This window comes from Hippopotamus amphibius, chromosome 9 (genome assembly GCF_030028045.1).
Source record: "Hippopotamus amphibius kiboko isolate mHipAmp2 chromosome 9, mHipAmp2.hap2, whole genome shotgun sequence".
NCBI lineage: Eukaryota > Metazoa > Chordata > Mammalia > Artiodactyla > Hippopotamidae > Hippopotamus > Hippopotamus amphibius.
Genome location: NC_080194.1, coordinates 20676595 through 20692461, shown reverse-complemented (window position 1 = coordinate 20692461; position 15867 = coordinate 20676595). Strand labels below are relative to the sequence as shown.

The 15867-nt window shown below is 35.2% G+C and overlaps 1 protein-coding gene across 2 annotated transcripts in view; it reads left to right on the top strand.

Annotated features, from left to right (window-relative positions):
- Positions 1-15867, top strand: part of LUZP2 (leucine zipper protein 2) — a 494920-nt gene that overhangs the window by 236666 nt on the left and 242387 nt on the right. For both annotated transcript variants that reach the window (XM_057695976.1, XM_057695974.1), the window contains exon 5: positions 5202-5264. In XM_057695976.1, coding sequence (XP_057551959.1) covers positions 5202-5264 — 63 coding nt within the window. The remainder of the gene's footprint in view (positions 1-5201; positions 5265-15867) is intronic.

The following is a 15867-nucleotide window of genomic DNA, read 5'->3' as shown; positions in this document are numbered from 1 at the left end:
TACCCTACATCCACTGAATAGACATCTCTCAAGGGTGGGGCCGCACGATCTGTCTAATTAACTCCATGGGTGGTTCTGAGACACCCCAAAGTTTAAGAATCAAACTTCTCTCCAGATTTTTGTCTCTCAAAATGATGTTCTCTTGATCCTCACATTTCAATTCTTATAACTAATATTCACCATAGACAGGAGAGATGATGCTCTGGGTAGTAGTGCTGAAAACTAGATTTCTACCTGATTCCCCAGGCCCACTTTATGTACCATTTATGGAGATTAAACCTTTTATCTCGTTTGAAGACCTGAATCTGTTTCAAAATATAGTATATTAATAGAAAATGTACGGTGTAGTAAGACCAACAGATCAGGAAACGACTACCTTTGGAAAGATAATTTATTTCTCACGGTTCCCACCAGAGGGGCATGCCAAGTGACAGGGGACCACGCAGGGAAGCACCAGGTCAGGCACAAGGCAAAGGAAGGTAGGGGAACTGTGGACAAGAGCCTTTATTGTGATTTCCATGGGAAGGAATGGGTTAGGCAGGGTAAGCAGGCTTAGGATTGGTCAGTTTGAATGATTTCAGCAGGCTCTGGGGCATTGGGGCTATTTGTCTGCTACCTCACCCTGAGGTGATTAAGGCAGGTGTTTAGTCGCCTGGAGCGTAAGAACCCAATACAAAGGGTGGCTGGAGTTCTCCACTCTGTATTGATTAGTCTGTATTTGAAAAGCATACCACCAGGGAGAGGGGGTGGGGAAGGAGCAGCGATGAGGAAGGCAGAAAATCAAAATAGGATGACTCAAGCATATTATTGGGTTGTCCATAACAAGGCTTATCTGCATACATGTGTAGGGTAGATATTAAAGCATCATGTTTACAGAAGCTAGAAACAGGACTAATACAAGGTTTCCATTTAGATACATTATCTGGGATCCCAGCCCCTTTAAGTACTGTCAGCCTGCCTTTCTTTTGCAAGGCTTCCTTAAACAATCTGAATTAGAGTGTAAAGTTCTGCTCCTGAAATTTAGTCCTGTCTGTCATCTGGGGTACCTACTTCCTGCAGACAGTCTTTGTAATAATGATCGTTGATTTTCCTGAGTGCAGGATTATTTGTTGTTAATAAATTCACTGTTATCTTCCAGCCCACCTGTAAGGATGAGCATCTTTGTTCTTCTCTGTTATGCTATGGCAACACTCACGGCTAACCTACAATGCGTGCTTCTTTCGGGCTCTTTGGGCATCGGATGTTACATAAAAGAACAGATATGTTTAGCACCATCATGTTGATTCCTCCCCTCAAAATCTGACCCAGCATAATGAGCGACCCTAATTGCAATCCCATTTCTGTCTTAACCTGTCACGTTTAATCTCAATTTCTTCATAGCCCAGTCACAAATACACAAATAATGGCAGTTAGAGCAGAATAGAAGTGTTCATACAAACTATTTTCTCAGGGTCTCACAATAAAACTGGATGCTATTTTTTTTTTTTTTACTGAAAATGAATAATTCTTGCTTGTATTTACACAGCTAGTATTTGGAGAAGCCAAAGCATAAACCTGTGTTTATTCCAATATGTTATGCAAACTATGTCCAACCTCCCAAAAGAAGAAAGCTATAATGTATGAAAGAGCTCAGCAAAAGTTAAATAGGCAAGTATGGGAAAAGTGGGGACAAAGGATGAGTAGTTGGGAAGAAGGCGGCAAGACTGGCTGAGTCAGCCTTACCCTCATCTCAGAATCCTTGTAGTACTTTTCTTAAAGTTCAATATTGAACCTAAAGGGAAGATTTTCCTCTCCCATCTCAAAATACAAATATTGTATGCTAACTCATATATACAGAATCTAAAAAAAAAATGGTACTGATGAACCCAGTGACAGGACAAGAATAAGGATGCAGATGCAGAGAAGGGACTGTAGGACACAGGGTTGGGGGGCGGGGGCAAAGGGGAAGCTGGGACAAAGTGAGAGAGTAGCATAGACATATTTATACTACCAACTGTAAAATGGATAGCTAGTGGGAAGTTGCTGTATAACAAAGGGAGATCAACTCGATGATGGGTGATGCTTTAGAGGGCCAGGACAGGGAGGGTGGGAGGGAGTTGTGGGAGAGAGGAGATATGAGGATATATGTCTAAATACAGCTGATTGACTTTGATGTACCTCAAAAGCTGGTACAAGAGTGTAAAGCAATTATATTCCAATAAAGAGCTTAAAAAATAAAAAAAATAAAAAGTTATGTTTGTCCATTCTTTACTCAATGTAAATAAATGGTATTTTCTTCTCTGAGATCTATTTCATAAATATTTTCTAGGAACTCTTATTTTTCCAGGGATGTTAAAATCTGCTGGGTTTCTAGACCAATGGTTTCAAAATGTTATAACTTTTGAATATTCTGAATGTATTTTAGTTCCTGAATATTTGAATATTGCCTTCTCAAGTTTTCCTGTCATTGTTTAACATTCAAATAATTATATTCTTGACATTGCAATATATTTTCATTACAATGTTAATTTATGTGTTAATTATGGAGACTATATAATAAATAGTATCAAAATGTGAGGATTTGTGGAAAATAATCATAAAAGAGCTGGTTATTAACATAACCAGATGGCTTTAAGTAGTCCATGACCTAAACTAAAGACAAATCCGTAACATATCAAAATTTTCTGGTGCTCAAGTACAGAGGTAGATGTAGTGTAAGCCCTGTTTGCTTTTCTTTCTGTAATGCAAATACCTGACTTAGGATTTGATTGCCCAGGTAGCCACTTCAAGGAGACAACCACTTCAAAGAGGCCTGTCTCCAGTAAACACACTGCAAACCACTGACCTGATGAAGAGCCAGCGCTACCTCCCCACTCCACCACCACACAGTCTCTTGTTTTAGAAATCTTGGGTAATTTAATTGTGATAACTGACCATTTGGGCCTCTAGTTTTTTTGTTTAGTTTAGTTTTTTTCTCTTTTGCACTTTAAATTTCCACCCTTGTATTTTAAATGCACCAGTAAAGAGTGCTCACTCTGAAACCCTAGGCCACCACCCTCAACCCCAATAAAAGCAGAACCCCAGGCCATGGGCTCGCTCTCTCTTGGTCTGTCTCTCTCTCCCTCCCTCTCTTTACAACCTTCCTATGTGGCCCCAGGTGTACCATGTAATTTCCTGGACTTGTAAGTCATAAACCTTTATTTTTTCAAACTTTCCTAATGGTTATTGCTCAGGGTATCTTGCAATCCTAAAGAGAACTACAAGGGCTGGTCTAGCCACAGCATTGGTTACCTCAAAACAGCAGAAATGGGTTTATTCGAACGTATACTACTGCTCTGCACACATATCTAATTTTGAATGTCATCAAGTCCTTCTAGTGATACCTGTGTTTTATCAATCAGATTGAACTGTCTGCCTAACGGGACAAAGAGTGTGACTCACGTTTTCAGGTTGCTCTCAGTATCTTTGTAGTTCAAACGTAACCTTGAGAATTGTTACAGCCAAAATGATGAAGATGGTTCTTAGGCTTCTGCTTCTGTTTTACATGTAGTTGGACCATCAAAAATTGTTTGGTTTATGTTTTGTTACCTTTTGAGGAAATGCTAATACAAGGACACCTACACAAGCCAGAAGAAGATAAGGTTTTAACACGTTGTAAAGCTTTACGGAATGCACAGCAAATATAATGTACAAAAAATGAACAAGACTAACACACATCAAATCCAGGATAGTGGTTACCTCTGGGGAGAGGAAAGGAAGAAAAATTAAGTGGGGCTTTAGTAGTATGTATAACATTTTCTTTACAAGGTCTGAAGAAAGTTGCACAAAGCATTTATATATATTTATTCTTAGGGTGGGCCCAGAAGCATTTTACATAGTATTACTCTTCTTCTTTTGTTTATGTTTGCAATGCTTCAGAACTATTTTTCTAACATGTATATATATGGTAAAAATTAATTTTACTCCTGAACTTGATTTCCATTGACTCAGTCTTTCTCTCGGCATAGTGCATATTACTAGTCCCTTTTGCATCATGCCAGAAATCCTCCAAGACTGTGTTATCCAATATAAAACCACTAGATACAGGAGGCTGCTGAGCACTATAAAATGGCTAGTCCAAATTGAGATGTGCTGGACGTGTAAAACACACAGTGGATTCTAAAGATATATTGCATAAAATAATGTCAATTTGTCATCAGTAATCCATTACACGCCAAATGATAATATTTTGAATATATTGAATTAAATAAAATATATTAGTAAAATTAATTTTACCTGTTCCTTTTACTTTTTTAAAATATGTGACTGGCAGAAAGTTGAAAATTGGATAAATTAAATGTTTCACCCACTATCATACATTTCACACACATAGTGAACTCTCAGTGACCTTAGAGTCTCATATTTTAGCTACTGTGCTATATTGATTTTTTCAAAGTAGTCAGGCAGATAAAGATGCTATGTTTATACAAATATAGATTGAATAACTTGCCTAACGGTACAGATTCTGACAATATCATATTCAGGAGGAAACACTGTGGTTTCTCTGGTGCGGTGTTTATAACGTTCCATGGTTTTGAGGTCAGGAGCATCACTATGCAATTGCTCTCAAATCTGGCCATATATAAAAATTTCCTGGAGAATGTTTTAAGAAAAGAGGTTCCTAGGCCCAACACTAGAATTTCGCCTTTTTTGTTTAAGAACCACATTTTAAAAAATTGAGGTTTAGACAGGTAAGAGAATCACAGTGGAAGGAAAAGTGTAATAAATCCCCATAAACCCATCAATTAGCTTCAAGAATTAGCAACACATGGCCGATCTCATCTCACCTATATCATTCTCTTGCCCCCTCTTCATTTTTTTTTTTTATACAGTAGGTCCTTGTTGGTTATTTATTTTACATGCAGTAGTGTGTACAAGTCAATCCCAAACTCCCTAACTATCCCTGCCCCGGCTGATGAACTTATTTACAAAACAGAAACAGACTAAATTTTTTAAAAAATAATCTTTTATTACATAAGAAAAATGTATGTTATATAACTAGTGGATATATTTATGAATTGGGCAATAAAAATTTGGCTAATGAAAATTTTAACCCTTTGTTCTTTTTCAAGATTTGTTGACAGAGATAATTTTATTACACTTTAAAAATTGTGAAAATAAATTTGTAAAAGCTATGGAAATGAATTTGAAATGTGTCTACATGATATTCTATTTATTTTCAGATTGCTTTCTTAAAGACTGAAATGGAGAGAAAGAACAAAATGATCCGAGATCTCCAAAATGAGGTAAGACATATATTTTGGGGAAATTTCATACAAGTCAAAGAATATACACAAACATATTGATTTGCCATAAGCTTTGGAGTATGACCACATGCAAACATGTCTTTAGCTAAGTGTTAATGGAAAGGAACTGTAAGATTAAGAATTTCAGAGTATATAATCCCTACTTTAACGTATATTTGATAATGTTATTAGTTCATACATCTCCAGTTAATTTTCCCTTCTAATTATATTTTGCTTGAACAATATTAAAAATTTATTTTTATTTTATAAATGTGTTTGTCTACCAGATGACATCACAGGCACTGAAGAAGAAAGCTAGTTAGAAATGGACTTTAAGTTAGGAAAAGTCAATCTAGAATGAAAAATTTATGTGAGGTAACCTTAGAGTGATGTAGATTTGAACATAAATAAGCTGTAACCACCTTCCTTACAGCCTTTAAAATGCAAGGACCCTGTAAAATGCTGTATGCTTTCTCCCCCTTTTGACTTTTTGTCCATCCTGTTATGCAACAGCTTTATTTTCTAAAATTTATCACATTTGTATTTCCACCTTTTTATTTCTTTTTCTTTCTTGAATGCAATTAGTTATTTAGAACTATTAACCATGATTAATTAATGATACATCTTCTTTGGTCAATCCCACTAAGGTTGATTTTAAATCCTAAGTCAATTGCTTTAGCCATTTCTAGTCTCTTTTATTCCCCTTCCTTCTTCCCTCCCTCCCTCCCTCCTTCCCTTCCTTCCTTCCTCCAATTTTTTGAGACATTTCAAATACAGATGAGCTACGTTATTCCTAAATCGTTTCCACCTTGATGCCCAGGTTAAAAAATAAACTTCACAGATGCCTTCGTATCAAGATTTAGGTTTTGTACTCTGTTTATGACATTAAAATCGTTTATCAGATGTGCAAAAAGATGCATAGGAAAAAGGAAAACAAGAAAAGTTTTAAGTGGCTTTCTTATGATGCTATTGTGTTTTCATTTCTTGTTAAGAAAGTCTAATAAGATGGACTTGATGATGTTTTCCCTGAGGCCTAAATCTTCTTGGCTTTTCTGTTTATGGTGGAAAACGTCAGTGAACTAGAGTTACCAAAATACTGGTTGTACTAGATAATTTCTAGTTCACTGGGGCTCAGAGAGGGCCCAATTACTCAAGTCTAAAACTTTCCATGGATCATTTAAGACAAAGGGAATGTTTAAAACAATGGTAAAACCAGTATTAAAATAGGAAAGAAAGTACATTTGTACACACACACACACCAACATGAACCCGGTTGTATAAAAATGAGAGGATTATGGGCTAATTTATATCTCTATGCATGTATTATCAGTTACCTTTTCATCTTAGATAATTTTTTAGAAATCTAGAGTTTAACTAAGGAGGAAGTCCTTTCAAAAATCAAACTATAAATTATTCATTACAGGTACAGATGAGAATTAACAAAATATTTTATTTGCTTCCATGGGATATTTTTAGTTTAACATTAATTTTCTAAGTGTATAGGCTAGAATTATTCTAAAAGCAATACAATTCTTCAGAAATAATGGCTGCCAAATGTAAGCTTTGTAATTAAATTTGCTACTATTTACTTTCATCACATTGAAAACCTGCAAGATGTTACTTGATAACCAGAAAAAAGTTTTGACTTTTCTAACAAAACCTAATGGTGAGCATATATTACCAACTGAATGTTTTCACTTTGACTCCTTTGTATGAATTCCTTGAAATTTTAGATTTGTTATTTTGACAAATAATCAGTATGCAGAGATTAAACAAAATAATTGGCCCATACTCTTCACAGTAAAATTATATGGACACTTCCTGAAAGCTTTTTGTTCATGAGTAAGAAAATTAAAAGGTAAATTGATTAAACAAAATACAAAGAGATTTCTGGGAGAAGGTTGAAGTCTCATGAAAGACTTCTGAGTGAGGCTATTGGAAAAGTCCCAAGTTAAGAAGAGACTTTTGAAAAGTTATTAAAGAATGATCAGCATGTTTTTCATATGTGAAGGTAAATATCTTAAAAGGCGCTTTTATGTTAGCAACTAGGCATTTAGTTTTTAAGATTTAAGACATACCTTGGAGGGGGAAAATATTTAGGTTTTATTTTTAGGCAAATGCTATGTACGGAAGAAAGCATTTTGGTTTTTCCATCCAGGCAGTGATATCTGGAATGGAATATATGGGACCCCATGATTCAAAGACTGTATTCATAACTGGAAAGAACATTGGAGAATACTTGGAAAATGTGGATAGCAAAGTGAGAATGTAACAGAAGAAGAAATAGTGGATTTTTTTTTCTTACAGAGAGAGTTAAGATTGAGACCAGAAAGAGTGTAGCTATGAGTTAATCACAGTATTTCAAGCTCCTTTATTTTATCTATCTCTATGGGTATCTCTATCTTCACATGGACATCACATTTAACCTGTGTCTGAGATTGCTTTTACTCACAGAAGCTTAATTGAGATATAGGTGGTCTCACATTTCAGTTCTAGGCCTTATGCTTTTCTGCTTATATTCTCTTTCATGGAACATGCAAGTCAAATCTGTTTTACCACAGTGTGTATTTCTTTGTACCAAATCATTTTATTGGCAATTAATAAATGAGTGAATGATATCAGTAAGGTTTGAAAAGTTGTGTTGGTTTATATGTACTATTCCCCAACATGTTGAGGGTTGAAGCAATCAGGGGAAAGCCTTGTCAAATTTTACAGAAATTTTTATCATACAAAGACATAAGAAAATATGCAAAAGAGCCTCCCTTTAATGCATGTAGTGGTGTTTGAGTATCTTCAAAACATTTTAAAAAATGCTTTTTTACTGCACCAAGATATCTGATTAAACTGTGAGTATAGAAGACTCTAAGGCATTTCCCCTGTATTAAATTAAGAGATTAGTGAAAAATATGCATCAGAAATTAATTCTGATGATAATCTACTTTATTAGAAGTCAATTCCCTTTAGGATCTACATCTCAAAACAGAAAGTAAATTCTAAGTGTAAGACTGCAAAGGATTGAGTATGATTTGGGGGATAAATGCTAGAAAATATTAAATTGTGGTTGTATTTTTATTACTATTGTCATTATTTGTTAATATTCTGATCACAAAATTACATAGTAAGTGGTCTTCTCCAATCACAATTTTCTCATACATCCTGGATTGTTAGTATACACATTTGCAGAATATGAGATTTCTCACAATGCAAAAATTTATTTATAGTAACTACCTCACCATTTTTTTAGTGACTTCCTAATCTGTTTCTAAGTCTGTTGTCTCTTATGTAATCCATTTTTGCATTCACTTACTTATTGTGCATTTTGTATTTGTATATTGTATGGTTATAACAAATATAAAAAGTTGTACCAGAAAACAAAACAAAGAAACAAAAAAAAGTCAGACTTTCTTCTCTGACTTCATGATTGCATCATCTTATTGACTCCAAAGCTTAGAATTCTTTTTGACTTTGCACTTTTAAAACACCCTCTCTCCATTGTCATTTCTAATTTTCTTTAATTTTATCCATCGCTTACCCTAGGATAAAATAAGTTTCTCTATAGTGGTCCCAGATACAAGAAAGAAATGAGAAGGATAATACATAGGTATTGATATATTAGATAAATTAGGCATTGGGACAAGCATCTCTGATTAGTTTGAAACTCCTTAATGAAATGTGAGTTTGATAATGTTCAGGACTCTTTAAAGGAATACATAACTGGAAATGCTTGCGTTAGATTAGTATTAAAACATAGTCTATATTAAATTAGTGAATAGATAGTGATAAAAAGGGAAGAGAAGAAAAGAGAAAGGAAGAGAGGGGAAAAGGAAGGAAACAAGGAGGGAAGGAAGGAATGAAAGAGAGAGAGAAAGAGAGGGAGGGAGAGAGGAAGGAAGGGAGGGAGGAAGGGAGGAGGGAAGGAAGACTGGCAATTTGGGGGAAATACGCCCCCCTCCCCCAACTCTCTTCTATGGTGGTTTCTTTTAGTATAATTCTTATGATTGATTATTTTCCTGAGACTCATTCAAGATAGTTCAAGGTAAGGATAAAATAAGAAATCACATTTTTTAAATGGTAATAATAAAGTCAGGAACCATTAAAGTGGGCCACACTCTGCCCAGTGATAGAAATCAGAAATTTGTCGAAACTACCCTCCAGAGCAGGCTTTCCCTCTCACTATTTCATGGCTCCATTTTCCTTTCTTTCTAGTCTCTCAATTACTTAGCTCATCTGTTTTTCACATGGCTCATATAGTTTAACCCAACTTTGAAATACTAAACTGCCTTCTCTATCTCCTACTAATAACCAATTTAATCTTCTTTAATGTTTTGTTTTATTGCTGTTGTTATAAGTGCCTGGGGGGAAGATCTTGCTACAGGTCAAGTCACTGGCCAATCTGTGGGTAGCCAAAGGGTTCCAAATAATCACTGACATATATCCAGTTATATGAGGAATAAAACATGGGTTTTTAGGGGCAATGTGCCAGTTGTGACAAAAAGCAATCTCTGATAAGAGAATGTCTTACTAAGCCATTTAGGGGCCTCAACCAAATGTTAGGAGAGGTGTATACACAGTCTGTAGGCTGAGCTTTAACAGTGCCACAAACAAACCCCAGAGCTGTTTGTCTCAAGGCAGGGCTACCTCTGCTAAGATCAGGAAGCTGCCAGCCAACTTTATGTTCCCATCATGGGGGATTCCCGTATTACACAGTCATATCCCTTGTGCATCAGACAATGGATACATCTAGCCTGTTTTCCCATGTAACTGCTGTGTCTACGTTGTGCAGGGATCATGTCTGATTAGCAAAGCCTAAGTCATATCTACCCTAGAAATGCAATGAACTTTAGGAAACAGAGAGGATTTGTTTGTTGTATTTCTAATTTGTTTGCTTTAATTTTTCCTTGGGAATACAGGTTTTAAAACTATGAAAAACTTTCACATTGTGAAAACAATGTTCCAAAATTTGGTAGCTTGTGTATTAACAGCTTTTCATAAAAAAAGGGTTAGAGTGTGGTAACCAGCTTTAGTGTATCTTAAGTCATCACTGAAGGGTTTTGAGTAGTTGAGAGACATGCTGTAAGTAACACTGATAAAGTATTCGATTGTGCATGTGTGTTTCTTACAATATCTTGTGTGTATACATGGCCTCTTGCCTATCCTTTATCATGTGATTTTAGCTTTGCTTTTGTACGAACTTTCCTAAACTAGATGCTGACTCTTCAAAGTTAGACTCCTACCTTTACTAAAATATTATAATTCAGATTTTTTCACACACACCAAAAAAACATAGGGCTAGGACTCTGTGTACAGTGAGAATAAATGAAGACCATATTTAAGTCCGTTCTTAACACCAGTGACTTCAATAAATTAAATAAACATCGGACACCTTGTCCAAATTTGGAGATTTGAAGCTGGTTTCCCTAATTTGCTATTCTCTACAATAGAGATGGTTAGAGACTCTGCACGATAACAGAGAATCCCTGACCATCCTGAAATTATAAGATAACAGAAAAAAAGCATAGGTGCACATGTGTATTTTTCAAAGGTGAGGATATAGTTTCTCAGGGAGAGTCCATGACTGAAACAGAAAAATAATAAAGGTCAATAACCGCTGATATAGAGAAAACTCTAGTAAGTTTTAAGAAGAAAACCCATTTTGGTTCAATTCTTGTGGCTGTAAGTCTCTGTAAAATAAATTATTCCATCATCTTGCCTCAGTAGGCACACTCAAGTGAAGATGATGGGATATTTCATAATGTGATAGAATGCTCCAGGGTCAGCATTCTGAAGTGGATTCTCATGCCTGCCTGCAGATGAATCGTTGTGACAGTTTGAGTCGAATATGTGGCATCCAGGACATGCCTGAGACATTTTCAAATAATTTCATTACAACTTTCTCGCTTTATTCCTGCTGGTTTGCTTTTTAAAGTATTTCTGAGAAGTTTTGGCCAACTGGTTATTTTGGTTAATTGTGTTTCCAGTATCTAAAGTTTATTAAAACCCATTTGTACTAGGTCCTAGGGCTACTGTAATAAAGTAACACAAGCTGGGTGGCTTAACACAACAAAAGTGTACTCTCTCACCGTTCTGAGGGACAGAATTCTAAAATCAAAGAAGTGCCACAGGGCCACGCTCCCTCTGAAGGTTCTAGAGAATAATCCTGCTTTGCCTCTTCCCACTTTCTGGTGCCTCCTCGCAACCTTTGACATTCTTTGGCTTGTCAAGAACCTCTGCTTTGTCTTCCTATGGCCTTCTCTATGTATCTCTTTGTTTTCTCCTCTTCTTTATGGACATCTGTTATTGGATTTAGGACCCACCCTAATCCAATATGACCTGATTTTAAGTTAATTACATGTGCAACAACACCTTTTATAAATAGGGGCACTGGAACTTGAGGTTCCAGGTAGACGTGAATTTTGGGGTGATACTATTCAAACAACTCTACCATCTATGTATGCCATTTTATATATTCCAGGTAAACAGCTTAGGTATTTTTTTGTTTGACAGGCAAAGAGGGAACATTTTATTAGGTATAAGTCTTAACCAATGTTTTAATGGGGAAAGAGGGAAGATTTTATTAGATGTAAATCTATCTATGGACATACTTTAATACTGCTTATTTAGATGCGTATATAGGTTTGTTTATGTATATATTCATTTGTAATAAACATATAACTTAATTTCGAACATTATCTCAACCTTTTGCTGGTTCCTGAGGTGTATAAATAGTATTAAATTTCTATTATACAAAACAATCCAAATGATGAAGAATGCAAAGGACAGAATTTAATATCGTATAACAAGTAACATATTTTGCCGTATAATATGATGCGATAATAATTACACAAATTTCACAAAATATCTACAATGAAAACAGGTTGAAATAAGCATTTTACAGTAACATGTTGTAAAGGAGCAGATGAGGGCAATAACCTACTCAAGTGTGGTGGCCACTGAATGTGTCACTGAAGGGGTGGGTTTTGAAAGGAATGAAGTGATTAGAACTTACGGCTATTCATTCATAATCAAGAAAGCAAACATAAAAAAAAGTGAATACTTCGAAAGTGTCTTCATAGGTGAAAAGATTGTTAGATGTTTATTGCTGTGAAGAAAGTAGTTAATTTTGATGATTGTAGCTGAACCAATTTCAGCCCGATTGACTTGCAAAGAATGTTTTTAGTCCCCAAATCAATGCTGTAAGTATGTGTTATAAAATTGGGTTGGAACAGCCAAACTGACTGACACAATCAAAGAGTAAAAAACAGAAAAATAAATCTGAAAATTTTGGCTATCAGATACAATTACGTCAGTGAACTTTCTAGTTTGCAAAGACATGGAATTTTTACTCTGTGTTTCCGAGGTAAACCAGGACTGCTGTCTTATGGGAGACTGCAGTCTACCTAAAATCTCATTTTATTTACTGTTGCAATCAATTAATTCTGCCACGTTCTAATTTCCTTCTTGAGAATGTTGGCTAGATGCGACCACTATAAGCAATTTTAGGACGAGTTTTCAGTTGAAATTGTGTCCTGAGCCCCTGGCTGCATCTGGGTCACTGTTTCTGTTATGTGATAGAGGAATATCTGGTGTTCTCTGCCATGCTTCAGGTAAAGGAGAGAGTTTGAATTCTTAATTTTGCATCTTCTGTAAACATTATTTTATGAGTTTTAAGCACCTCAGAATATTGTTAATTTAGTAAATGAGAAAACAATGTGTGAAAGACATTTAGCTCCTAACAAATGGAAACTGTTATCGTCATCAGAGTTATTACCATTGGGTTCTGAGGTAAAATTTGTTCATCAATAAGCAATAGTGTAGACAGACATTTTGCTTAGAAAATGGTCTTAAACAAACAAACAAATACACCAAAACTCCATATTTCATTTAAATAAAAATACCAAGGTAAGATAGGACTCTCTCTCTCTAACTACTGGGCAGTCTCATTCCATCTCTCATAGTCTCTCTCTCCACATGGCAAACAAGAAGTCCAAGAACTATCTGATTAATATCCTACCAGCTTAGAAACAATACCCAAGTGAGACTATCTCTTCAGATTGCATGAGCAGAAAAATCCCAGGAAAGAGCATAAATTGCATGCCAGAGTCAATCACCATGGCCAAGGAACTGGAGCACTTTGGCCAAGTCTGAGGCACATTTCTATCCTTCTGTTAGATGGGATCAACCAGACTCAAAACTTAGTTGTATTTCCCACAGGAAAGAAAGATTCATTGCAAAAGAGTGACTAGATATTGGACTGATAAAGTAAAACATATAAAGAAAACCATCAAACACTTCTATTACTCCCTATTAGCCTCACTCATTTTCTAACTAACCCTCAGATCAGAGCATGCAAGTAATATTTTAATCATTTTAAGTCCCAAGTCATGAATGATGTATTTGCATCACCATATCTTTGTTAGTAATACTCCCTTGTATATAATTTCACCCTAATTCCAAACATATTAAGATTCTTTACTTCTCTCATTTTATATTTACTTGCTGCATTCAAATTCTCAATAAAAATGGCGCTAGGGAAGGTTTAGTTACACAACATTAGGTGAATGATCTTCTTTGTATCTGGAAGGAAATGGACTACTTTGTTTTCAGTCTTCAGAGGTTCATCATTTTGTTGTATTTGCTTCTCAATCCCTCCTTCACTCCATTATCCCGCCTTTGTGCATCAGGGGTCCAACATTAGCACAGGAACCTGCTGCCTAATCATCATAATGACTTATCTTGAAATGGGTTCTATCCCCTCCATGATACCTTTACATCTTAAGTAATCTATACTCAAGTACATAGACTGGATATGGATGGGGGAGGGTGTTGTGAAGATGCTACAACTAGTTAGAGGTATGAGAAAAAGACTTTCATGGAGAGAATCCATTTACGCATGTATGAGAGGATGGAATAAGTGCTGCTTTCATGATAGACAAGGAGAAGAAACAAGTCCAAACAATACATTAATAATTTTAAGGAATTATGCATATATAACATCCCAGTTAATTCACAAGACACAAGTTTGTGGATGTTATATTAATTCCATTTTTAGAATTACTCAATAGGGTAGTTCTTTATCTGTGAGAACTTTAAAAATCAAAAAGTTTATTTGATTTTTTAATGCAATGAGATCAGGTTCTCTATTCCCTTGATAGATTGAATACATAGATTTTATAGTGTTTATTCCTTGGGGAAAATTAGCATGATAAATGACTATTTTCTGAGCTCATCATGTAGTTTTATTTCAGAAAGTCATGGGGTGTCCCAAATAGGTAATTGTTCCAATGGCAAAACAGCAAACTTTTTTGTACTTTACCCATGTAAAAAAAAAAAAAAAAAAAGGCCCTGACAAGCCATTTCATACTCTTGTTCTAAAATCCACGAGTAATAGAAACATTTCTGACACAACATCTTGCTATTTTTTAAGTATAACACTTCTTGAAATTATATTACATAATTATTTGATTTACTTGTCCATTTCACTCTTCACTGTTATTATCATTTTTGCTGTTACTGTTGTGTTGTATGGTAAAAAAAAAAAAATAACGAAGGAGGAATGAAAAATGATATAGCCACTTTGGAATACAATTTGACAGATTCTTACAAAATTAAACATATTCTTGCCGTCTGATCCTGCAATCATGTTCCTTGGTATTTACCCAAAGGAATTGAAAATTTATGTCCACATAAAAACCTGCGCTCTAATATTTATAGCAGCTTTGTTCATCAATTGCCATAACCTTGAAGCAACCTTCTTTCAGTAGGTTAATAGGTAAATAAACTGTGATAATCTAGACAAAGGAGTATTATTTAACACTAAAAGGAAATGAGCTATCAAGCCATGAAAAGATGTAGAGGAAACTTAAGTGCATGTTACTAAATTAAAGAAACAAATTTGAAATGTCTACATGCTGTATGACTCCAACTATATGATACTTTGGAAAAGGCAAAACCGGAGACAGTAAAAAGGTAAGTGGTTGTTGGGGACTTCCCTGGCAGTTCAGTGGTTAAGACTCAGCACTCCAGATGTAGGGGGCACAGATTTGATCCCTGGTTGGGGAACTAAGATCGCTCATGCTACGTGGTGTGGCAAAAAAAAAAAAAAGATAAGTGGTTGTCAAAGCATAGAAGAGAGGGAAAAATAACTAGGCAGAACAAAGAAAAATTTTATGCAAATGAAACTACTCTGTGTACTACTATAATTGTGGTACCTGTCATTACACATTTGTCTAAAATTTTAGAATATACAACACCAAGAGTGAACCTTAATGTAAACTATGGACCTTGGTATAATGATGTGACGATGTAGGTCCATCACTATTAACAAATGTACCACTCTAGTGAGAGACCTGTAATGGGAGAGGCTATGTATGAGCTGGGGTGGGTGGTATATGGAAAATCTCTGTACTTTTCTCTCAATTTTGCTATCTAACTGCTCTAAAAATAGTCCATTAAAGCAACACACACACATACAACATGTAATTCACCCTATTAATTTTAAGTGTAGAGAGTATTAACCATATACATATTTATTTTTTAAAGATATAAGAACAGAAACATTATTTTTAAGTTATTTATTTTTATTTATTGTATCTTTTGGAACATA